Source organism: Saccoglossus kowalevskii, unplaced genomic scaffold, assembly GCF_978046115.1.
Source record: "Saccoglossus kowalevskii unplaced genomic scaffold, keSacKowa6.1 SCAFFOLD_24, whole genome shotgun sequence".
Classification (NCBI taxonomy): Eukaryota; Metazoa; Hemichordata; class Enteropneusta; family Harrimaniidae; genus Saccoglossus; species Saccoglossus kowalevskii.
The window spans coordinates 2,291,524-2,318,056 of NW_028188618.1; the positions used below are offsets into that span (position 1 = coordinate 2,291,524).

At 34.5% G+C, this 26,533-nt stretch overlaps 1 protein-coding gene across 1 annotated transcript; it reads right to left on the minus strand.

The window, feature by feature from the left end:
* Window positions 1-26,157, minus strand: LOC146726311 (uncharacterized). Its single transcript, XM_085496262.1, has 10 exons — window positions 25,678-26,157; window positions 21,640-21,680; window positions 21,260-21,312; window positions 17,585-17,629; window positions 5,594-5,637; window positions 4,735-4,767; window positions 3,789-4,472; window positions 3,019-3,064; window positions 579-724; window positions 1-12 (listed from the first exon to the last, which is right to left on the minus strand). The coding sequence occupies exons 1-10, from the start codon at window positions 25,762-25,764 to the stop codon at window positions 1-3; spliced, it is 1,191 nt and encodes a 396-aa protein (XP_085352388.1). The 5' UTR covers window positions 25,765-26,157.
* Window positions 26,158-26,533: the final 376 nt, after the last annotated feature.

Genomic DNA, 26,533 nt, shown 5'->3' on the forward strand with positions numbered 1-26,533 from the left:
TTATATCAAACGCTGAATGAAAATGAAATACAAATTGATTGTCAGGTGTGACAGGATTACTATTATATCCAAATAGATCTCAATCTCAAGTAGACCAAATATTAGATACTAAATTAGCACAATTGTACTAGACTTATAATTGAAAGTGAAAGCAATAGACGAAGTCTGTATGACACCTGGCCAACTTTGTAGCTGAGATGCATTCACCTCACTATTATTGGAAATAAACTTTTATTGTGTTGACTACTGTATTGACAGCTTTAGCATCCAGACATGTGATTTATAGTAAATTCAGCAAGAGTAACTCAAGGCCAAGCTGAAAATATGCTACTACAGTTCAGCATTGAGTAGAGTGTCAGGTCATTTTTATCAGCAGCAACACACAAATCATACTCTACTCCTACAATTCATATGCTTCAATGTTTTATGCTTACGTCAGTTCTATTTTTAGTAAATCATTAAACTACTTACTGTACTCCACTCACCAGACATTACTGCTACATAATAATTTGATGTGTTAATGCAAGAAATATTTTCATCAGTGGTACAATGCTAAATATGGTACATATTAAACTTACTGCAGTGATGTCTATTCCCAACTCCCGCTGCCACCTTCGTTGGTCTAACAGGATACGACGTGCAATACATTGTTCAGCTGTGCGACCATGATATTTTGGACAACCACTGAAAGATCTGTGGTGTGCGTATTTCCCAGTAGCATGTCCTATAGAAATAAAATAACATTTTTATCAGTTTAGGAATTGAATGGGACATTACAATACACACATTATTATATCAACTGGTTGCTTGGTTATTTTTTTTTTTTGATAAATAGTTATTGATGAATTGTATTTTCATCTATTTTGTTTCCTAATATAGAATGATTTGAAATTATAAATAATTTCTGTCTGTCAATGACCTATTCACATAAGTTTACTAGCATGGCAGGGCAGTGGACTAGACTAGTTCAGTAGAACTATTTTCACAGTCCTCATCAGATTTTTTTTTATTTTATTTTTATCAATTTAACTACTTGTATTTTCATTTTTTTTCTGATGAAATAAACATACACTTTACATAACTTACTTGTCAACAATGAAGCACATTACATACAATAACAGTAAATTAGAGGAAGAAACTGATACTTTCTGACCATATGAACCATATAAGCAATGTACTCATAACAAGTTTAAACAAAATTTTGAATTTGAACCATATTTAGAACAAATCAAAAATGTGCTACACAGATTGAGCTTCACTAAATTACGCATTTCTTCTCACGTGTTGCCAATTGAAAAACTTAGATATAATAAAACACCTCCAGAGCAAAGGTTTTGTTTTCTATGTAATGAACAGGCTATTGGGGATGAATTCCATGTTTTACTCAATTGTAAAAATAGTCAGATTGTACAAGCTCATACTAAATTTGAAGCTAAATTACCAATTTATGATGACAACATTTGTAAGTTATCAAATCTTGAGAAATTTAAGTACTTGCTAGGAACTAAAAATTTATTGATTTTATTTCTAAGCTTTAGTTTAGTCTAATTTTGTTTGTTTTCTTCATACTGTAAAATGACTAATTTTCACTGGGTTTAAATTTCACTGATTTACCATTTCAGGCATATTCAGTGGGTTTTAAATTCACGGTTTCGTCATTTAGATAATGTGTTCTATGCTAAATTTTACATATTCACTGTGTTTTAATTTAGCGCATTTTTCCAGTCAGCGAAATAAGCTAAATTAAAACCCAGTGAATAATTACCCCCTTTACAGTACATACTAAATTTTGTGTCAAATAAAATATCTGTCTATGATGAGAATTCTTGCCACAAGATTATACATCTTAAATATTTTGTTTATAGTAATATATCACGAATATAAACATGTCAGGAATATGATTATGATGATTGTTTAACATTAAAATGATCAAACGAGTACTTGTCCAAATTGAGAAACATTGCTCTGGAAAAGCATCAATTAAAAGAAAATCAGCCATTTTGAATACATGTATATATATCTATAACATGATGTATAATGAATATATTAAATTTGAACATAAACAGTCAATGCATGTCAGAGATATGGCTTTAGAAGCCCATTCATTAAAACAAAATAGCCGCCAGTCAGCCATTTTGAATCAGATCTGTAAAATAAGATGACGTGCATCAGGAACCCGTAATGTCTAATGTATGTAAGTTTGAACAAAATCCATCCATAAATGCTTGATATTTGATGATTCTTTAGCACAAAAATGGCCACCATTCGACCATTTTTAATAGGATCGTCAACTATATATCTGAATATCTATGACATGATGAATAATGAATATTTAAAATTTGAACATAATAAGTCAAAGCAAGTCAGATGTATGGCACTAGAACCACAGTCGGCCATTTTGAATCTTATCTGAAAAACAAAATGATGTGCATCAAGGTCCTATAATGTCCAATGTATATACCAAGTTTGAACAAAATCCATCTGTAAACAGCCGGTAGATGCTTGATTTTGATGATTTTTCAGTACAAAAATGGCTGCCATTTGGCCATCTTGAATCAGATCATGAAACAAATTGATGTGCATATGAATAATATGTATAATGTATGTGTGAAATTTGAATGTAATTGGTCCAGATATGTCTAAGATACAGGTGTGGACGCACGGACATACAGACGTACAGACAGACAGACATACGTATGTACAAACAGACAGACATACGTATGTACAAACAGACAGACAGACATACGTATGTACAGACAGACAGACAGACAGACAGACAGACAGACAAGTTGAATTTGTACATTAACTACACTATTAACTAACACTACCTATTAATATGTACACTAACTATTAATATAACATATTCTGAATAACACTCTTTCCTTGTACAGTCTAGATGTGCAGACAGACAAATGTGGGATAAAAATATTAAACTGATCATTGGATAGCATGAACAAAGGTCATACAAGATGTACAATTCAATTGATGTTCAGACAAAATAGTTTTTCATATTCTTACCCAGGCTATCACATGTTGGATCAGGGCATCTTCCTCTGGGCACATGCTACAAAAGAGATCAAAGCAATATTTAATGTATTGTATTAACTGTTGAAGTATGACACAGTACCAGGTAATCAATGTTACTGTATTATGAGGTTAGAACTTGAAATTATTTATTTCTAGAAGCCAGTGTATTTCAACAAACTGAAGACAAGTGGATAATACAGTTGATATGATGCCAGAGATATCAACCAATTCAGTAAGAAATATCAAGTGGTAAACTTTGTATGATTCATATGCTAATTTATGCTAATTAGGCATGACATAACATCAGTGGGGTAATAAAATAAAACTGCTTGTAAAATGGAATAATATTTGCTAAATTACAACACTAAACTTTTACTGAAATCTGTTCACCTTATAAACTGAATATCATTTCAGAATACTTGACTTCAATAATGGCCTTGACTGTCTAGTTATGTGCAGTTGGTCTAACAGTTGAGAAATTATCAAACTCTTGTCACCTCTCACAAAAATGAACCTGTAAACGTATGCAGCTAAACAAAATTTCCCACTGATTTGTTCAGCTAATATGCCAATACTAATCTTGAATAAGTAATCGTGGGATTTCTGAGTTTAATTTCATGGGCCCAATTAATAGGTAAAAATGTTGGTTCCTTTATATGAGGTAGTAGTTTTAGTGTTGTGAAAATGCATTTCCTAAAACAGTAAGTAGGATAGTGACTTTTCTTAATTGACTAGTTCAAAATATATTAAACTCTTATTACCTGAGGTTGTGGCATTGGTTGTGTTTCATTGACTGACACTGGCTCTTCATCAGGTAGATTACGGTTCAGTGCTGTAGACTGGTGAGTTGGTGATGATGGTTGGTGCATAAATGGCAATGGTATGGGTAAGTTGATATGCAAGGTGTTGTTGGTGGGTGAGATGTTAATACTTGGTGTATCATTGGAGTTGACTGGAATCGGGATGACTGGGATTGGCTCGGTTCGAGGTGGAGTTGCAGGCACATTGTCATTATTGACGAATGGCTTATTGGAATTAAATGGCAAGTTGGTAGCAGCAGATTGTTGGACTCCGTCAACACAATGTGTATTTCTGAAAACAGGTGGTGAGTTTGAGACAGATGATGGTGAGTCAAGGTCATCGCTGGAATCTATGTAATGAGGGACAAAGGGAGGATGTGATCGATGGTTAGCAACTGGATCACTGACATGAGACGAACCAGCAACAGGGTTTAATGGCAATGGAGTAGAGCCGGAACGTGATGGTGATGATGAGTTTAAAAGTTGCTCCTGCATGTCTGAGTTGTCTGGCTGTCGTTCCTGCTCCATCGGTTCTGTCGCTGAAGTTGATGGTCTTCTTGGTGTTGGATTGTTTGTTACTACTGGTGTCAAATTTTCTGCTAGTCTTGGATCTGCTGTTCTATTTACAGGGGGGTATTGCTGCTCCTATTTATTCAAATGAAAATGCATTTAATTAATTCCAATAATTATCAAAAATATATGCAGTAAAAATCAATCAGATAATTGAAAGAAAGAAAGAAAGAAAGAAAGAAAGAAAGAAAGAAAGAAAGAAAGAAAGAAAGAAAGAAAGAAAGAAAGAAAGAAAGAAAGAAAGAAAGAAAGAAAGAAAGAAAGAAAGAAAGAAAGAAAGAAAAGTAGAACTTTTGCTGCACAAAGGAGCCAAGGATGTATAATGTAAAGCACCAACCTCGTTGGGTGTTTCTCGTGGATTTGTTCTTTGCTGAAAGATAGAAGATAATTTAAATGTCAGTAATTGGTTTATTACAGTGTGTGATACTATGATACTATATAAAGTAACTGAATCTAGGCTTCAAAAGTAGTGATCCGAGTGGTAAATAAATACATGATCAATTAATATTTTGGTAATATATTGTGTCCAACGTCATTATTATGGGCCAAAAACATTTTTTTAGAAAATTTTGTACCAAATGTGGATTTTATTTATCATTGTAAACTATCATAGAGGATACACTTTCAACATACTTTTAGGGCAAGATTTAACAATTTTGCCTAAGAGTTAATGAGAAAGTATGTTTTAAATTTTTCGGCACTATTCTTCAATATTTTTGGAAATGACCATATAATTTATGAGCCAACATTTTTCAGTTTTTTAGATATTTTTGTCCTAATTTTAAGAAGGATAGTGAATAACTGCTAATAACATGCTCACAAAAGACAAGTTTATTCCAAAATGTTGGATGATTGCCCCAATGCATCATGGTAAATATAATTTTTATACACATACAAATGTTGGACAGGCAATTCAAATTATATTTCCCATGATGCATTAGAGCAATCCTGGCAGGTTAATGGTATAGCCATGTGATATACAGATCATGTGGAATGATATAATGTCACTAATAAGCATACAACTGCTAAATTACCTCATTATTTTGAGTAAAGTAAACAATTCACAGTTATCAAATAGGGCCAGTTTGTGGCAGACTATATTGGTTTCTGTAAATGTGAAAATATCCTTCAAACAGCCACTATGAAATACATGTATATATAAAATATTCACAACATCAAATCTGTATAACACTTACTTTTTTGTTTTGTTTGTTTTTTTCCTCATCATTCTTTCTCTTCTCTGGAAATGAAGGAGAACAAAAAATTCTAAATCATCGTAAGATGGAACATTGTTCACTACATACCATGGTGTATGTGTACCACGTGGAACATTGTTCACTGTATACCATGGTGTATGTGTACCAAGTTTGAACATTGTTCACTGTATACCATGGTGTATGTATACCAAGTTGGAACATTGTTCACTGTATACCATGGTGTATGTGTACCAGGTGGAACATTGTTCACTGTATATCATGGTGTATGTGTACCAAGTTTGAACATTATTCACTGCATACCATGGTGTATGTGTACCAAGTTGGAACATTGTTCATTGTATACCATGGTGCATGTATACCAAGTAAGAACATTGTTCACTGTATACCATGGTGTATGTATACCAAGTTGGAACATTGTTCACTGTATACCATGGTGTATGTATACCAAGTTGGAACATTGTTCATTGTATACCATGGTGCATGTATATCAAGTTGGCACATTGTTCACTGTATACCATGGTGTATGTATACCAAGTTGGAACATTGTTCACTGTATACCTTGGTGTATGTATACCAAGTTGGAACATTGTTCATTGTATACCATGGTGCATGTATACCAAGTTGGAACATTGTTCACTGTATACCATGGTGTATGTGTACCAAGTTTGAACATTATTCACTGTATACCATGGTGTATGTGTACCAGGTGGAACATTGTTCACTGTATACCATGGTGTATGTATACCAAGTTGGAACATTGTTCACTGTATACTATGGTGTATGTATACCAAGTAGGAACATTGTTCACTGTATACCATGGTGTATGTATACCAAGTTTGAACATTGTTCACTGTATACCATGGTGCATGTATATCAAGTTGGCACATTGTTCACTGTATACCATGGTGTATGTATACCAAGTTGGAACATTGTTCACTGTATACCTTGGTGTATGTATACCAAGTTGGAACATTGTTCATTGTATACCATGGTGCATGTATACCAAGTTGGAACATTGTTCACTGTATACCATGGTGTATGTGTACCAGGTGCAACATTGTTCACTGTATACCATGGTGTATGTGTACCAGGTGGAACATTGTTCACTGTATACCATGGTGTATGTGTACCAGGTGGAACATTGTTCACTGTATACCATGGTGTATGTGTACCAAGTTTGAACATTGTTCACTGTATACCATGGTGTATGTATACCAAGTTTGAACATTGTTCACTGTATACCATGGTGTATGTGTACCAGGTGGAACATTGTTCACTGTATACCATGGTGTATGTGTACCAAGTTTGAACATTGTTCACAGTATACCATGGTGTATGTGTACCAGGTGGAACATTGTTCACTGTATACCATATGGTGCATGTATACCAGGTTGAACATTGTTCACTGTATACCATGGCGTATGTGTACGAAGTTGGAACATTGTTCACTGTATACCATGGTGTATGTATACCAAGTTGGAACATTGTTCACTGTATACCATAGTGTATGTGTACCAAGTTTGAACATTGTTCACTGTATACCATGGTGTATGTATACCAAGGTGGAACATTGTTCACTGTATACCATGGTGTATGTATACCAAGTTGGAACATTGTTCACTGTATACCATGGTGTATGTATACCAAGTTTGAACATTGTTCACTGTATACCATGGTGTATGTATACCAAAATTGAACATTGGTCACTGTATACCATGGTGTATGTGCACCAAGTTGGAACATTGTTCACTGTATACCATGGTGTATGTGTACCAGGTGAAACATTGTTCACTGTATACCATGGTGTATGTGTACCAAGTTTGAACATTGTTCACAGTATACCATGGTGTATGTGTACCAGGTGGAACATTGTTCACTGTATACCATGGTGTATGTATAACAAGTTGGAACATTGTTCACTGTATACCATGGTGTATGTGTACCAAGTTTGAACATTGTTCACTGTATACCATGGTGTATGTATACCAAGTTTGAACATTGTTCACTGTATACCATGGTGTATATATACAGAGTTGGAACATTGTTCACTGTATACCATGGTGTATGTGTACCAAGTTGGAACATTGTTCACTGTATACCATGGTGTATGTGTACCAAGTTGGAACATTGTACATTGTGTACCATGGTGTATGTGAACCAGGTGGAACATTGTTCACTGTATACCATGGTGTATGTGTACCAAGTTTGAACATTGTTCACAGTATACCATGGTGTATGTGTACCAGGTGGAACATTGTTCACTGTATACCATGGTGTATGTGTACCAGGTGGAACATTGTTCACTGTATACCATGGTGTATGTGTACCAAGTTTGAACATTGTTCACTGTATACCATGGTGTATGTGTACCAGGTGGAACATTGTTCACTGTATACCATGGTGTATGTGTACCAAGTTTGAACATTGTTCACAGTATACCATGGTGTATGTGTACCAGGTGGAACATTGTTCACTGTATACCATATGGTGCATGTATACCAGGTTGAACATTGTTCACTGTATACCATGGCGTATGTGTACCAAGTTGGAACATTGTTCACTGTATACCATGGTGTATGTGTACCAAGTTGGAACATTGTTCACTGTATACCATGGTGTATGTGTACCAAGTTGGAACATTGTTCACTGTATACCATGGTGTATGTGTACCAGGTGGAACATTGTTCACTGTATACCATGGTGTATGTGTACCAAGTTTGAACATTGTTCACAGTATACCATGGTGTATGTGTACCAGGTGGAACATTGTTCACTGTATACCATGGTGTATGTGTACCAGGTGGAACATTGTTCACTGTATACCATGGTGTATGTGTACCAGGTGGAACATTGTTCACTGTATACCATGGTGTATGTGTACCAAGTTTGAACATTGTTCACTGTATACCATGGTGTATGTATACCAAGTTTGAACATTGTTCACTGTATACCATGGTGTATGTGTACCAGGTGGAACATTGTTCACTGTATACCATGGTGTATGTGTACCAAGTTTGAACATTGTTCACAGTATACCATGGTGTATGTGTACCAGGTGGAACATTGTTCACTGTATACCATGGTGTATGTATACCAAGTTGGAACATTGTTCACTGTATACCATGGTGTATGTGTACCAAGTTTGAACATTGTTCACTGTATACCATGGTGTATGTATACCAAGTTTGAACATTGTTCACTGTATACCATGGTGTATATATACAGAGTTGGAACATTGTTCACTGTATACCATGGTGTATGTGTACCAAGTTGGAACATTGTTCACTGTATACCATGGTGTATGTGTACCAAGTTGGAACATTGTTCATTGTGTACCATGGTGTATGTGAACCAGGTGGAACATTGTTCACTGTATACCATGGTGTATGTGTACCAAGTTTGAACATTGTTCACAGTATACCATGGTGTATGTGTACCAGGTGGAACATTGTTCACTGTATACCATGGTGTATGTGTACCAGGTGGAACATTGTTCACTGTATACCATGGTGTATGTGTACCAAGTTTGAACATTGTTCACTGTATACCATGGTGTATGTGTACCAGGTGGAACATTGTTCACTGTATACCATGGTGTATGTGTACCAAGTTTGAACATTGTTCACAGTATACCATGGTGTATGTGTACCAGGTGGAACATTGTTCACTGTATACCATATGGTGCATGTATACCAGGTTGAACATTGTTCACTGTATACCATGGCGTATGTGTACCAAGTTGGAACATTGTTCACTGTATACCATGGTGTATGTGTACCAAGTTGGAACATTGTTCACTGTATACCATGGTGTATGTGTACCAAGTTGGAACATTGTTCACTGTATACCATGGTGTATGTGTACCAGGTGGAACATTGTTCACTGTATACCATGGTGTATGTGTACCAAGTTTGAACATTGTTCACAGTATACCATGGTGTATGTGTACCAGGTGGAACATTGTTCACTGTATACCATGGTGTATGTGTACCAGGTGGAACATTGTTCACTGTATACCATGGTGTATGTGTACCAGGTGGAACATTGTTCACTGTATACCATGGTGTATGTGTACCAAGTTTGAACATTGTTCACTGTATACCATGGTGTATGTATACCAAGTTTGAACATTGTTCACTGTATACCATGGTGTATGTGTACCAGGTGGAACATTGTTCACTGTATACCATGGTGTATGTGTACCAAGTTTGAACATTGTTCACAGTATACCATGGTGTATGTGTACCAGGTGGAACATTGTTCACTGTATACCATATGGTGCATGTATACCAGGTTGAACATTGTTCACTGTATACCATAGCGTATGTGTACCAAGTTGGAACATTGTTCACTGTATACCATGGTGTATGTGTACCAAGTTGGAACATTGTTCACTGTATACCATGGTGTATGTGTACCAAGTTGGAACATTGTTCACTGTATACCATGGTGTATGTGTACCAGGTGGAACATTGTTCACTGTATACCATGGTGTATGTGTACCAAGTTTGAACATTGTTCACAGTATACCATGGTGTATGTGTACCAGGTGGAACATTGTTAACTGTATACCATGGTGTATGTGTACCAGGTGGAACATTGTTCACTGTATACCATGGTGTATGTGTACCAGGTGGAACATTGTTCACTGTATACCATGGTGTATGTGTACCAGGTGGAACATTGTTCACTGTATACCATGGTGTATGTGTACCAGGTGGAACATTGTTCACTGTATACCATGGTGTATGTGTACCAAGTTTGAACATTGTTCACTGTATACCATGGTGTATGTATACCAAGTTTGAACATTGTTCACTGTATACCATGGTGTATGTGTACCAGGTGGAACATTGTTCACTGTATACCATGGTGTATGTGTACCAAGTTTGAACATTGTTCACAGTATACCATGGTGTATGTGTACCAGGTGGAACATTGTTCACTGTATACCATATGGTGCATGTATACCAGGTTGAACATTGTTCACTGTATACCATGGCGTATGTGTACCAAGTTGGAACATTGTTCACTGTATACCATGGTGTATGTATACCAAGTTGGAACATTGTTCACTGTATACCATGGTGTATGTGTACCAAGTTTGAACATTGTTCACTGTATAACATGGTGTATGTATACCAAGGTGGAACATTGTTCACTGTATACCATGGTGTATGTATACCAAGTTGGAACATTGTTCACTGTATACCATGGTGTATGTATACCAAGTTTGAACATTGTTCACTGTATACCATGGTGTATGTATACCAAAATTGAACATTGGTCACTGTATACCATGGTGTATGTGCACCAAGTTTGAACATTGTTCACTGTATACCATGGTGTATGTGTACCAGGTGAAACATTGTTCACTGTATACCATGGTGTATGTGTACCAAGTTTGAACATTGTTCACAGTATACCATGGTGTATGTGTACCAGGTGGAACATTGTTCACTGTATACCATGGTGTATGTATACCAAGTTGGAACATTGTTCACTGTATACCATGGTGTATGTGTACCAAGTTTGAACATTGTTCACTGTATACCATGGTGTATGTATACCAAGTTTGAACATTGTTCACTGTATACCATGGTGTATATATACAGAGTTGGAACATTGTTCACTGTATACCATGGTGTATGTGTACCAAGTTGGAACATTGTTCACTGTATACCATGGTGTATGTGTACCAAGTTGGAACATTGTTCATTGTGTACCATGGTGTATGTGAACCAGGTGGAACATTGTTCACTGTATACCATGGTGTATGTGTACCAAGTTTGAACATTGTTCACAGTATACCATGGTGTATGTGTACCAGGTGGAACATTGTTCACTGTATACCATGGTGTATGTGTACCAGGTGGAACATTGTTCACTGTATACCATGGTGTATGTGTACCAAGTTTGAACATTGTTCACTGTATACCATGGTGTATGTGTACCAGGTGGAACATTGTTCACTGTATACCATGGTGTATGTGTACCAAGTTTGAACATTGTTCACAGTATACCATGGTGTATGTGTACCAGGTGGAACATTGTTCACTGTATACCATATGGTGCATGTATACCAGGTTGAACATTGTTTACTGTATACCATGGCGTATGTGTACCAAGTTGGAACATTGTTCACTGTATACCATGGTGTATGTGTACCAAGTTGGAACATTGTTCACTGTATACCATGGTGTATGTGTACCAAGTTGGAACATTGTTCACTGTATACCATGGTGTATGTGTACCAGGTGGAACATTGTTCACTGTATACCATGGTGTATGTGTACCAAGTTTCAACATTGTTCACAGTATACCATGGTGTATGTGTACCAGGTGGAACATTGTTCACTGTATACCATGGTGTATGTGTACCAGGTGGAACATTGTTCACTGTATACCATGGTGTATGTGTACCAGGTGGAACATTGTTCACTGTATACCATGGTGTATGTGTACCAAGTTTGAACATTGTTCACTGTATACCATGGTGTATGTATACCAAGTTTGAACATTGTTCACTGTATACCATGGTGTATGTGTACCAGGTGGAACATTGTTCACTGTATACCATGGTGTATGTGTACCAAGTTTGAACATTGTTCACAGTATACCATGGTGTATGTGTACCAGGTGGAATATTGTTCACTGTATACCATATGGTGCATGTATACCAGGTTGAACATTGTTCACTGTATACCATAGCGTATGTGTACCAAGTTGGAACATTGTTCACTGTATACCATGGTGTATGTGTACCAAGTTGGAACATTGTTCACTGTATACCATGGTGTATGTGTACCAAGTTGGAACATTGTTCACTGTATACCATGGTGTATGTGTACCAGGTGGAACATTGTTCACTGTATACCATGGTGTATGTGTACCAAGTTTGAACATTGTTCACAGTATACCATGGTGTATGTGTACCAGGTGGAACATTGTTCACTGTATACCATGGTGTATGTGTACCAGGTGGAACATTGTTCACTGTATACCATGGTGTATGTGTACCAGGTGTAACATTGTTCACTGTATACCATGGTGTATGTATACCAAGTTTGAACATTGTTCACTGTATACCATGGTGTATGTGTACCAGGTGGAACATTGTTCACTGTATACCATGGTGTATGTGTACCAAGTTTGAACATTGTTCACAGTATACCATGGTGTATGTGTACCAGGTGGAACATTGTTCACTGTATACCATATGGTGCATGTATGCCAGGTTGAACATTGTTCACTGTATACCATGGCGTATGTGTACCAAGTTGGAACATTGTTCACTGTATACCATGGTGTATGTATACCAAGTTGGAACATTGTTCACTGTATACCATGGTGTATGTGTACCAAGTTTGAACATTGTTCACTGTATACCATGGTGTATGTATACCAAGGTGGAACATTGTTCACTGTATACCATGGTGTATGTGTACCAAGTTTGAACATTGTTCACTGTATACCATGGTGTATGTGTACCAGGTGGAACATTGTTCACTGTATACCATGGTGTATGTGTACCAAGTTTGAACATTGTTCACTGTATACCATGGTGTATGTGTACCAGGTGGAACATTGTTCACTGTATACCATGGTGTATGTGTACCAAGTTTGAACATTGTTCACTGTATACCATGGTGTATGTATACCAAGTTGGAACATTGTTCACTGTATACCATAGTGTATGTGCACCAAGTTTGAACATTGTTCACTGTATACCATGGTGTATGTATACCAAGTTGGAACATTGTTCACTGTATACCATGGTGTATGTATACCAAGTTTGAACATTGTTCACTGTATACCATGGTGTATGTATACCAAGTTTGAACATTGTTCACTGTATACCATGGTGTATGTATACCAAGTTGGAACATTGTTCACTCTATACCATGGTGTATGTATACCAAGTTGGAACATTGTTCACTGTATACCATGGTGTATGTGTACCAGGTGGAACATTGTTCACTGTATACCATGGTGTATGTGTACCAAGTTTGAACATTGTTCACTGTATACCATGGTGTATGTATACCAAGTTGGAACATTGTTCACACTATACCATGGTGTATGTATACCAAGTTGGAACATTGTTCACTGTATACCATGGTGTATGTATACCAAGTTTGAACATTGTTCACTGTATACCATGGTGTATGTGTACCAGGTGGAACATTGTTCACTGTATACCATGGTGTATGTGTACCAAGTTTGAACATTGTTCACTGTATACCATGGTGTATGTGTACCAAGTTTGAACATTGTTCACTGTATACCATGGTGTATGTGAACCAGGTGGAACATTGTTCACTGTATACCATGGTGTATGTGTACCAAGTTTGAACATTGTTCACTGTATACCATGGTGTATGTGTACCAGGTGGAACATTGTTCACTGTATACCATGGTGTATGTGTACCAAGTTTGAACATTGTTCACTGTATACCATGGTGTATGTGAACCAGGTGGAACATTGTTCACTGTATACCATGGTGTATGTGTACCAAGTTTGAACATTGTTCACTGTATACAATGGTGTATGTGAACCAGGTGGAACATTGTTCACTGTATACCATGGTGTATGTGTACCAAGTTTGAACATTGTTCACTGTATACCATGGTGTATGTGTACCAAGTTTGAACATTGTTCACTGTATACCATGGTGTATGTGTACCAGGTGGAACATTGTTCACTGTATACCATGGTGTATGTATACCAAGTTGGAACATTGTTCACTGTATACCATGGTGTATGTGCACCAAGTTTGAACATTGTTCACTGTATACCATGGTGTATGTATACCAAGTTTGAACATTGTTCACAGTATACCATGGTGTATGTGTACCAGGTGGAACATTGTTCACTGTATACCATGGTGTATGTGTACCAGGTGGAACATTGTTCACTGTATACCATGGTGTATGTATACCAAGTTTGAACATTGTTCACTGTATACCATGGTGTATGTATACCAAGTTTGAACATTGTTCACTGTATACCATGGTGTATGTATACCAAGTTGGAACATTGTTCACTGTATACCATGGTGTATGTATACCAAGTTGGAACATTGTTCACTGTATACCATGGTGTATGTGTACCAGGTGGAACATTGTTCACTGTATACCATGGTGTATGTGTACCAAGTTTGAACATTGTTCACTGTATACCATGGTGTATGTATACCAAGTTGGAACATTGTTCACACTATACCATGGTGTATGTATACCAAGTTGGAACATTGTTCACTGTATACCATGGTGTATGTATACCAAGTTTGAACATTGTTCACTGTATACCATGGTGTATGTGTACCAGGTGGAACATTGTTCACTGTATACCATGGTGTATGTGTACCAAGTTTGAACATTGTTCACTGTATACCATGGTGTATGTGTACCAGGTGGAACATTGTTCACTGTATACCATGGTGTATGTGTACCAAGTTTGAACATTGTTCACTGTATACCATGGTGTATGTGTACCAGGTGGAACATTGTTTACTGTATACCATGGTGTATGTGTACCAAGTTGGAACATTGTTCACTGTATACCATGGTGTATGTGTACCAGGTGGAACATTGTTCACTGTATACCATGGTGTATGTGTACCAAGTTTGAACATTGTTCACTGTATACCATGGTGTATGTGTACCAAGTTTGAACATTGTTCACTGTATACCATGGTGTATAGTGTATAGTGTATAGTGTATAGTGTATAGTATAGTATAGTATAGTATAGTATAGTATAGTATAGTATAGTATAGTATAGTATAGTATAGTATAGTATAGTATAGTATAGTATAGTATAGTATAGTATAGTATAGTATAGTATAGTATATAGTATAGTATATAGTATAGTGTATAGTATAGTGTATAGTATAGTATATAGTATAGTGTATAGTATAGTATAGTATAGTATAGTATAGTATAGTATAGTATAGTATAGTATAGTATAGTATAGTATAGTATAGTATAGTATAGTATAGTATAGTATAGTATAGTATAGTATAGTATAGTATAGTATAGTATAGTATAGTATAGTATAGTATAGTATAGTATAGTATAGTATAGTATAGTATAGTATAGTATAGTATAGTATAGTATAGTATAGTATAGTATAGTATAGTATAGTATAGTATAGTATAGTATATTTTATTTGACACTAAATAATATATTTTGTTACATTATCTGTGGTCAGAAGACATTAAATATAATAAAACACAAGTACACACACGAGACAAAAGAAAATACATAAATAACTAAAGTCTAAGTAAAATTACTTATAGTAAAATAGTATGCTGTCAATAAATCTGCTAGCACTATTGGCAATGAACCCATCTCTCGAACTTAAAATTTCTGTAAACATTTGTTGTTTTGATAGTTTAAGGATACTTTCATTATAAATGCTAACTACATTCAGAAATTCAGTACAAGCATTTGTTATTCCAGTATGGTTACAGTCTAAAAGTGCATTGATTTCATTGCCAATAGCCCCATTGTTACCAAGTTGGCACTTTCTTTCCTCTGGAGGTATCCCTTGATATCTAAGTTTTTCAATTGGTAGGGTATGTGCAGATATCTTAAATTTGGTGAAGCTGGTTCTATGTTGTGCATTTTTTACTTGATTCAAATATGGTTCAAATTTATATGTAGGTTTGAACTGAGTGTATGTACGTAATTTATTGTTTTGGGTTGTCTGGACTGTTGGTAGCCAAACTTTTTCAACATAGATTTCTTTTAATTTTGACTTAAGCAGAGTATTGTCATCAGCATCACCAGTTTTAGTTATCTCCTGTAATTTATTTACAAATGTTGCCCATGTATTAACCTTTGAATTTGATTTTGGTGTATGTGTACCAAGTTTGAACATTGTTCACTGTATACCATGGTGTATGTGTAGCACGTGGAACATTGTTCACTGTATACCATGGTGTATGTGTACCAAGTTGGAACATTGTTCACTATAAATCATGGTGTACATGTATGTGTACCAGGTGGAACATTGTTCACTGTATACCATGGTGTATGTGTACCAAGTTGGAACATTGTTCACTGTATACCATGGTGTATGTGTACCAAGTTGGAACATTGTTCACTGTATACCATGGTGTACATGTGTATGTGTACCAGGTGGAACATTGTTCACAGTATACCATGGTGTATGTGTACCAAGTTGGAACATTGTTCACTGTATACCATGGTGTATGTATACCAAGTTTGAACATTGTTCACTGTATACCATGGTGTATGTGTACCAAGTTGGAACATTGTTCACTGTATACCATGGTGTATGTATACCAAGTTGGAACATTGTTCACTGTATACCATGGTGTATGTGTACCAAGTTGGAACATTGTTCACTGTATACCATGGTGTATGTGTACCAGGTGGAACATTGTTCACTGTATACCATGGTGTATGTGTACCAAGCTGGAACATTGTTCACTGTATACCATGGTGTATGTGTACCAAGTTGTAACATTGTTCACTGTATACCATGGTGTATGTGTACCAAGTTGAACATTGTTCACTGTATACCATGGTGTATGTGTACCAGCTGGAACATTGTTCACTGTATACCATGGTGTATGTGTACCAAGTTGGAACATTGTTCACTGTATACCATGGTGTATGTATACCATGTAAAACTCAGATCTGAGTCCAGAAATCTAATTGTCACAGTATGTGCAACATGATGTATTTAAACAGGTCAAATGGCTAATGTCCGGGATATGACTCTGGAACAGCATTTGTTAAAACAATGTCTGACAGTTGGTCAGATATACATGTATCACAGTTGAGAATGAATCACATTCTGCATTTCTTAAGGCATTCCAATCAATCAATGTTATAATCAGAGCAGCATTCCTACACAGAAATTCAGTAGTCAATATGCGATAGAACAAAATATTATTTTAGTATTATGCAAAGTACCGTAGTATAAATGTACTTACTCTGACCTGTTTTAATTCCTGTAGGAAACATTTTTGGATAGCGTGCTGAATAAAAAAAATAATATATTTGTTTTAGAACTTATAATATATGCAGACAATCATCTTACATTTGATATGTTTATACGAGTTTGCTGATATTCATGTATATAAATTATGTAACATAAATTATGAGACACAACCATCCAAGGTGCCTTTCTGAATTGTGAATCATCAATCAAAGCCACAAGGTTTTTAAACAGAGCAAATTGTAAAGTCAACACTGATAAGTAAAAAATAAAATTGCCATTTTTGTCAACCAATATGTCTGCCATTGTGAAATTGATCGAAAATAAATTGGTTTTTGTATACCATTCATAAACCTCAGAAAATACTGTAAAATACTTTATTTTGGCTAGCAACTAATTTTCACTATTTTCACTGAAGGAATGATTCAGTGAAAATAAATTCCAGCACATATACCCTTGTTTTATATATTTTGAATTCAACTTGTCAATAATCAGTGAAAATAAATTCCATACAAAACACCCAAAAAGTCTTTTCAGCAAAAATTAATTCAAGGTAAAATGAAGTATTTTACAGTAAACAGATTTCAATTACAGTGCACATTCAAGCAATGTATTATTTGTATGCAAATTATTAGAATGAGATAAGATGCTCAGAAAGCTAATACAAACAATTCTAATGTATAGAATTAATGTAAGAAATGTATATAATATACAGAACATAGCGAAACTATTACAGCCTTGACCAATGAAAATCTAGATTAAATAACAAATGGCTGAATATAACTAACGATGTTTGTATGACAAACGTGAGAAGAAAACATGTGAAAAATGCATCAGTATGTCTAATCCAAATTTTGCACAGAAAATGCTGGCTGAAATTTAACAATTTTGACTAAAAATAAATATATATAAAAACAATTAAGTCATGATAGTTACATACAAATATAATATTCATGTTCCTCAAATAATACCAAATGTACTGTATTAATTTCAATGTCCCTTAAAGAACAAAAGTTCCTAATAAATTATAGTACAGTTAACAAGTTTCTCAATAATACTACATATACTGTATTAATTTTAATGAACCTTATAAAACAAGCCATGCATGGCACAGTGCCCGTTAGTTATCAAATTTAAGATATATAGTTTTGTTTATAGTAATATAGCTGGAATATAACCATGTCAGGAAAATAATTTTTTAACTTTAAAATGATTGACATTTGTATCTGATTGTCAAACAAGTACTTGTCCATATTAAGAGATATTGTTCTGGACAGCATTCAAAATCAGCCATTTTGAATACATGTATATATATATATATAACATGATGTATAACGAATAATAATAAAATTTGAATATAATCAGTCAAAGCATTTAAGAGATATGGCTCTAGAAGCCCAATCATTAAAACAAAATGGCCGCCAGACAGCCATTTTGAATCCAATCTGAAAAATAAAATGACGTGTATCAGGAACCTGTAATGTCTAATATCTAATGTATGTTATAAGCTTGAACAAAATTCATCCATAAATGCAAGAAATGCTTGATATTTGAGGATTTTTTTAGCACAAAAATAGCCACCATTCGGTCATTTTTAATAGGATCATCTAACCAATATATCTGTCTATCTATGACATGATGTATAATGAATATTTAAAATTTGAACATAATCAGTGAAGCAAGTCAGACATATGGCACTAGAACCACATTCATTAATTAAAACAAAATGGCTGCCAGTCGGCCATTTTGAATCAGATCGTGAAACAAATTGACGTGCATATGTATAATATCATGTATGATGTATGTGTGAAGTTTGATTGTGATTGGTCCAGGCATTTCTAAGATACACACGCGTCCAAACGGGGATTGTAGCAGGAATTGTATAAAAGTTCGCAAATAACAGTGTAGTAATTTGAGAAAATTAAAATACTACTCAGATTTGGAAAAGACAAAAAACACTTGCCCTTGCTAGTTATGACAAACAAGAATTTGATTGACATTTCAGAGAGATTGTTAAGATTCCTAAATTAGTAGATGATCAGATAAAATTGTTTGAGTTATTGTAACCACAAGAAGACAAATTTAAGTGAAATTTAATGAATGTCTTGAAAAATGTTTATAGAACACAGATAAAAAACAAACTTGGTCAAGATCTCAAACTGGTTAAAATAAAAAATCCAAGATTGAAAAAAATTTGACATAAACTGTTTGTAGTTAACAATGACAATATTAAAAACAATGGGACAGACATTTCCCTTAATATACATTGACCTTCATCTATGAAAGGGGCATAGAATTTGAAATATGTCCATTACAGGAGTTTGTGTTAGCAGCAACAAACATCAACTTAAACACCAAGACAAAAAGTATTTGCAAATTTCAAATCTGTTTACATAATTGCCAATGATTATCGTTAAAATTCTTATATAAACTGCGAATTATATTACAATGTATAAATTTAAAAATTGGGATTAAAATCTCAAGTTGGGGGTGCGGTTTATATTACGTATATATTGCAATCACTAAATGGGCGTGGTCATTTTTGCCCACAACACATGCACAAAACTAAAATAATACACGATACAATCTCTTGAATATAGGCGTCACTCTAATCTAGGCGTCATGGAAGAGTGAAGGCCTTACTAAAATAGGCATCATGAAATGTTGAAAAGTTACAGTCATTCAAAAAAAATGTTGTATGTAATATGCATTTATTTAACAGAAAGTATATTCTAACAAAAGTTTAAAATAAAAACAAATGCGAATGCATTGCTTAGTAGCAAATCATCACGGGACTGTAGCACAATCCAGCTATGCTGCAGCTCACAACTTACTTGTTAAGTGTTGAAGTTGTTGATTATTACTCAGTAGTGATTATAATAACGCACGAAAAATTAATTTGTTGAATTGTTATGAAATGCAAGTAAAATTCAACTTAGTTTCACCATAAGCAGATGATTTTGGTCACATGTAAATGCTCGATGCGATACGATATCCGCCATGTTTTTTGAATGCACACGAGACTTTATTGACCGGATAGGTCAAGTCGCTATTTAACCAATCAAAATGCTAGATGGTGCCAATGTGGTCTAATTACCATAGCTCATTTAAATATGTTAATGACAGTTCAGCGACTTCATGGTGAACTCAACAAGGAAGAGATTTACTGTGAATGTAGTGTAAACTTTTGACTTTGATTGGGAAAACAACATGATTTTTTTTTTTAAATCAAGAAATTAGTCTGCAATTTCATTCTAAAGATTGGGACAAAAAAGCCAAACTTTTTGAGTAAAATCTGAATATAGACTCAAATTTTGTCAATTGACTTCCAGAATTATTGAAGAATATAAGAAAAAAGTGAAAAGAATTTCGGAAAGGAAGTCTGGTGGTGAAAAGTTTAACAAAATATATGGTAAATATTCTATTATTTTAGTAATTTCACATGTCTTGTTCTATTGTTCTATTTTTCTGTGATTTCTCACGCTATTCATATTTATCATTGAGAAAGAATACTTTATCTAAAACATCTGGTTGAAGTGAACAATTACCAAAGACTGCAATTACCCACTACTATTTTCTGTATATTATATATATCAGTCTTATCAATATGATTACATGGTTACTCATTAGAAATTATGTATATACAGTGCAAATATTAACATGTACTCACGTTTTTCTTCTCTCTTTTTCTCTCTGTCTCTGTCTCTGTCTTTGTCTTCCATACTACAAAATGCAAAACAGAAATAATAATTAATAGTTGATAATAGTTAATTGATTGACTGATAAGAATAAAATCATTTAACATTTATTATGCATTTTAGGGTTACTTTTTTGGTAAAATTAAAAAAAAAGGTATCTTCTTTTCAATTTATGTAAATGCATTAATATTAATTGCTTTCAACACATCAGATGTTGAAAACCACCATGGGTAGTTGAAATAAATGCAAAAAAAAAGAGTGTCAGCAGGTGATGCATTAATTCAAGAAGTTTTGATGGCAGTTCAGCAAAACAGTATTCAGAAACAATCAAAATGATCATGTATGAAATTACCTTATAACTTCTATCAATATATTTTTATATACTAATCCAATCTGAAAAACAAAATGACATGATTCAAGATCCCATAATGTTGAAGGGCAGAGTTACCTCAAGATGATGGTATGGGGACATTACTGTGTTCACCCTTGAGTGTACAGCCAACCACAGGAGTCAAAGCCAGAATCTTCCACATGGTGATCCAAATAATGTAGCTACACTTTCAGACATTTTGTACTTGATTCAAAGTTGATAATTTAAAACCATTTAGTTTTCACTGCTAGAAGTTCACCATTTCAAAATTTGATGACATTCTTGAAGACAAAATATCATGCCTGTTTAGCACATTGGACGGACTGTCACAGCCAACACAAAGGTATAGATAACATATATAGGAGACTTGTGCAGATTTTTAAATTCACGTTATAATCTTTTGCTTCCATAAATAAAATAAAAAAGTATACAAGTACTTGTTATGATATACTGCAAATAATATGGTATTGATATTAATACCATAAGGGATTCCCCATTTGAAAACAGGGGTGGGCTAAAGGATTTTGTGATGGAAAGGGTTAAGGGTAAAGAGTCACTTAAACAAAATTACTCATTTTTAGGTTTAGATGACTACAAGCAGAATGAAAATTTAAATACAAAATTATTGTCAGTAATCACAATATTTGTAACATTGTAGTACCCCCCTTCCTCTGTCGCAGGCCAGGCACGTCTAGTAACGAATAATAATAATAACTTTATTGAAATCGTATCCACAATGGGGTATTGATAAATACAATAAAGGTAATGTATATAAAAAATAATGACAAAACAAAATTACAAATATAACTAAAACTACTAAAATACATAATAGTTAGAAAAAAGAAGATAATTTATAAAAAAAAAACATGTATAGTAGAAAAGAAAATAGTTGTTTTTTTTGTTACGAGGCAGCTGGTAATCTTTTTTTTAAAATGTCTTCCCTCATAATAAAGCACTGGTAAATAAATTTACTTAACTCTTTTAATATTTGTTTATCTTTAAGTTTTAGTATGTTTATAAAATTGTCATAGTCAGAGTAATTGTCATGGAGTATGTTGTGTTCGTTGAAGAGGTCATCTCTCTTTTTTGTAGTGATTGCATTGTATTAGGAAGTGTATTTCATCTTCGATCTGACCATTGTTGCATATTAAGCATTTTCTTTAGTTCAGATCAATATTTTTATGTCTTCCTATTTCTATTTGCAGTGTATTTGCACTGATTCTTAGCTTGGTCATCGCCGACCAAATAATTTTCAAAGGTGAAATCTTGTTTTATTTCTCTATAGGTTCGTAGTTTATTTTTGTGGTTTCCGCCTTTGTTATCATCATGTAGTGATTCCTTGACATTTTTTTGATATAGCAGTTGCATTTTTTCTTTAAATCTAAAGATTAAATTGTCATTGTTATCGCTGCTTTTATTCCATACGTCACTCATGTTTAATAATTTGAGTAGACGTTTAATACATGATACCCAGTTGTAGGTGCCAGTTTGTACACATAGTCTGTAACATTCATTGACCAGTGTATTTTCCGGTTTATTAGCAATTTTCAGCCAGTATTTAAACATTTGTGTCAGGCTTGCTAAGAGCAGTGGGTAGCGACCCAGTTCCATAAGGCAACCAATGTTTGTGGCTTTACAGCCAACTTTTAGAAGAAATTTACAGAATTTCAGGTGGAGTTTTTCTGCTGGTGTTGAGCAGTTTGATAGGTTTGACAATTGTTTGATGTTATCACATGACCAAACCTCAGAGCAATAAAGCAAAATTGGTTTGACCACTGCATCAAACATCTTTAGATATATTTTTACTGGGATATTTGTTTCAGAATATAATTGCTGTTTTAGACTGAATAGAGCTTTCATTGCTCTGTTTTTTAAGTCAATTTTGGCTTTATGAAGTTTTCCTGTGGAATTAATTTTAATACCCAGATATGTATAAGAAGAAACTTTTTCAAGTTCTTTTTTATTTACATAAAATTTAAACTTGTTTAGACTTTTCCCAGATTTATTGAAAATGATAGTTTTTGATTTTGAGATGTTTATCTCTATTGCCATTTTTTGCAATAAATCTCACGCGAGTTTAATGCATTTTGTAATCCAGTGTGTGACTTTGACAGCAGTGGACGATCATCTGAGTATAAAAGACATGACAACTGACTGTCTAGTAGAGTTGGTGGGTCATTTTGTGATAGATCAATGTGTCTTTTGATGTCGTTTTCGTATATATTGAATAGCAAAAGACTTAATCCATCACCTTGTCTAATACCTTTCTGGATTGGAAATTGCTTAGTTAGGCCTTTTTACTTTCACACATCCTGTGGAGTTTGAATACATTGATCTAATGATTTTGTAGAATTTTCCAGTAATGCCATTTTGGACAAGTTTAAACATAAGACCCTCATGCCATATGGAGTCGAAAGCTTTCTTTAGGTCAACGAAACAAGCAAAAATATATTTTCCTTTGCATAAATATTTTGTAAGTAACTGGTTAAGAACAAAAATATGGTCACTTGTACTAAATTTAGGTAGGAAACCAATCTGTTCTTCAATTATAATGTTTTCCTTGTCAATGCAATCAAGGAGTCTCTGTTTTAGAACAAGTGTAAATAATTTACTCATGGTACTACAGGGTTATGCCTCTGTAATTGTTAGGGTCTGTTTTATCCCCTTTCTTATGGATTGGGGTTATTATTCCAATATTCCAACAGCTAGGAAAATGGCCACTTTCCAATATTAGGTTAAACAGTGTTTGGATTTCATTTATCAGTATGTTTCTACTTGTTTTTATCATTTCATTGGTGATTTTATCTATTCCTGGTGATTTTCCATTTTTTAGGTTGCTTATTGCCTTTTGTATTTCTAACTGTGATATTGGTTGGTCGAGATTAGTTGATTTGAGAATATTAGTTTTTAATATTTGGGTCTATTTCATTTGTAACCATGTTTTCATTCCGATTGTTAAAGTGCTGGAACATTTTTGCCCTTTCAACATAGTCACACTTGTTGTCGGCTTGGTTATTTTTAAGTTCTTTCATGAGACGCCAATATTTATTTGGGTTCACGTTATTCAGATTCTCAAGTTTACTTAATATATTACTTTTAAATTCTCTTGGTTTCTTTTTTACCAGGTTTTTAGACTTTTTTCAGGCATTTTTTTATAGCATTTGAGTCTCAGTTGTTTATTGTATGGCTCCTAGCTTAGCTTGTTTGATAGTTTGTATACATCATTTTTCATGGTGAAAAGATCCTTTGTGTACCATTTAGAATTTTTATTTTTTTGTTTCTTTTTTGTATTAGTTTTACTTTTATATTTTTTCTTTAAACTTTTACCAGCTGCCTCTAAATATATATTTGTCAACATAGCACCCGCAGTATCAATTGACTGCTTTGAAAGATTAAATATTTCTTTGTTAAATTTATTTCTAAGTGATAAAGAATCTTTACTTTGTAAAGCATTATAAAAGTTATAGTGTGAGTCCCATCCCATAAATAAGAAATATTTGATTGCTGACTGTTGTCATTAGAATGTGATACAATGTTGTTAGATATTGCATTAGTATCCAGTCTAAAAGAGATCTGACAATGATCAGATAGGGTCAGATTTAAAGGATGGATACAAAACTGGCTTATTTTGTTGTAAATAGCATGACTAACAATAGTGTAGTCCACTGTGCTGCTGCCTCTACTCTGATGGCATGTATACGAATATAACCAGGGACACGCCAGTGAACTATGGGTTGTGAAAGTGTTTACGACGCCATTTTGAAAGCCATGCACTTGGTACAAAATAGGATATATAAACTCAATGTATTATTTATTATGTATTTGGTCATTTTGAATAAGATGGCGAACGTGTCCAACAAGTACGGAGATAAAATTAGCTGCATTCGATCTCGCGGCGGCGAACTGAATTCATTATAATCATATAGGCAAAGCGGAGCTGCTAAAACTTCCCTCGTTCTGGCATACAGACAGTGTACATCTAAAGGGGTAATCATGTCTTGCCTAAATTTCAATATTTACCTTCAAAAGCATAGTGCTCAGATCAGTGCCATTGTATCTGTGATATAAAGTCATGTTGTCATCGCTCGGTACAGAGGGACATTTCATAGCTTTGTAATCCCTAATCACAGACTGTCGATAGAGGGCGCTATATATACTGGTAATTTGGTTACTAGTTCTAACGTTAGTCCCTTACATGATAGTACTTTGAACATAATAAACAATAGATGGATGGGTGGCATTAATTTCAACGATCTAAAAGTCTTTCTTCTTTGTCCGTGAATTTTGCGAGATTGCATCAACGGGGTCAAGTCAGATCTATTTATTCGGAGATAATACGCCACCAACGGTAGTAGTTATAATAATAATAACTTTATTACACAACTAAATCATCAGAGGATTTAATAAGGTAAAGATAATAACGAGACAAGAATAAACAAATGTAATAAGAATATGCGCACGTAACATTACAAATAATACGTGTCCACGGCATATTTTCTACAAAACTCACTAAACATGCATCTCCTGTGGTTGCTGGGAATAAACCTTTGATACAAGTAAATGTTAGACTCTCTTCACCTCGTTCTGAAAGCCCCCCCCCCCCTCCTCCCCGACCACATCACGGACAGTATTTGTATAAAGGAAAAATACTAATCAACATGTACGCGTTCATGATAATGCAAGCAATATAACAAGTCGAGGTATCATTTCCTGTGAAACAAGCAATCACAATGTAAAATGAAAACATCTGTCAAAATGTGGACAGGAAGTTTATTTAATGATTACTCCCAGTTATGTGTTACTGCAACTGGATCATCAGTAAGCGGCCTTTCAAATCTACATGACATATCAGAGAGACTGTGATAAAATGCTCTTT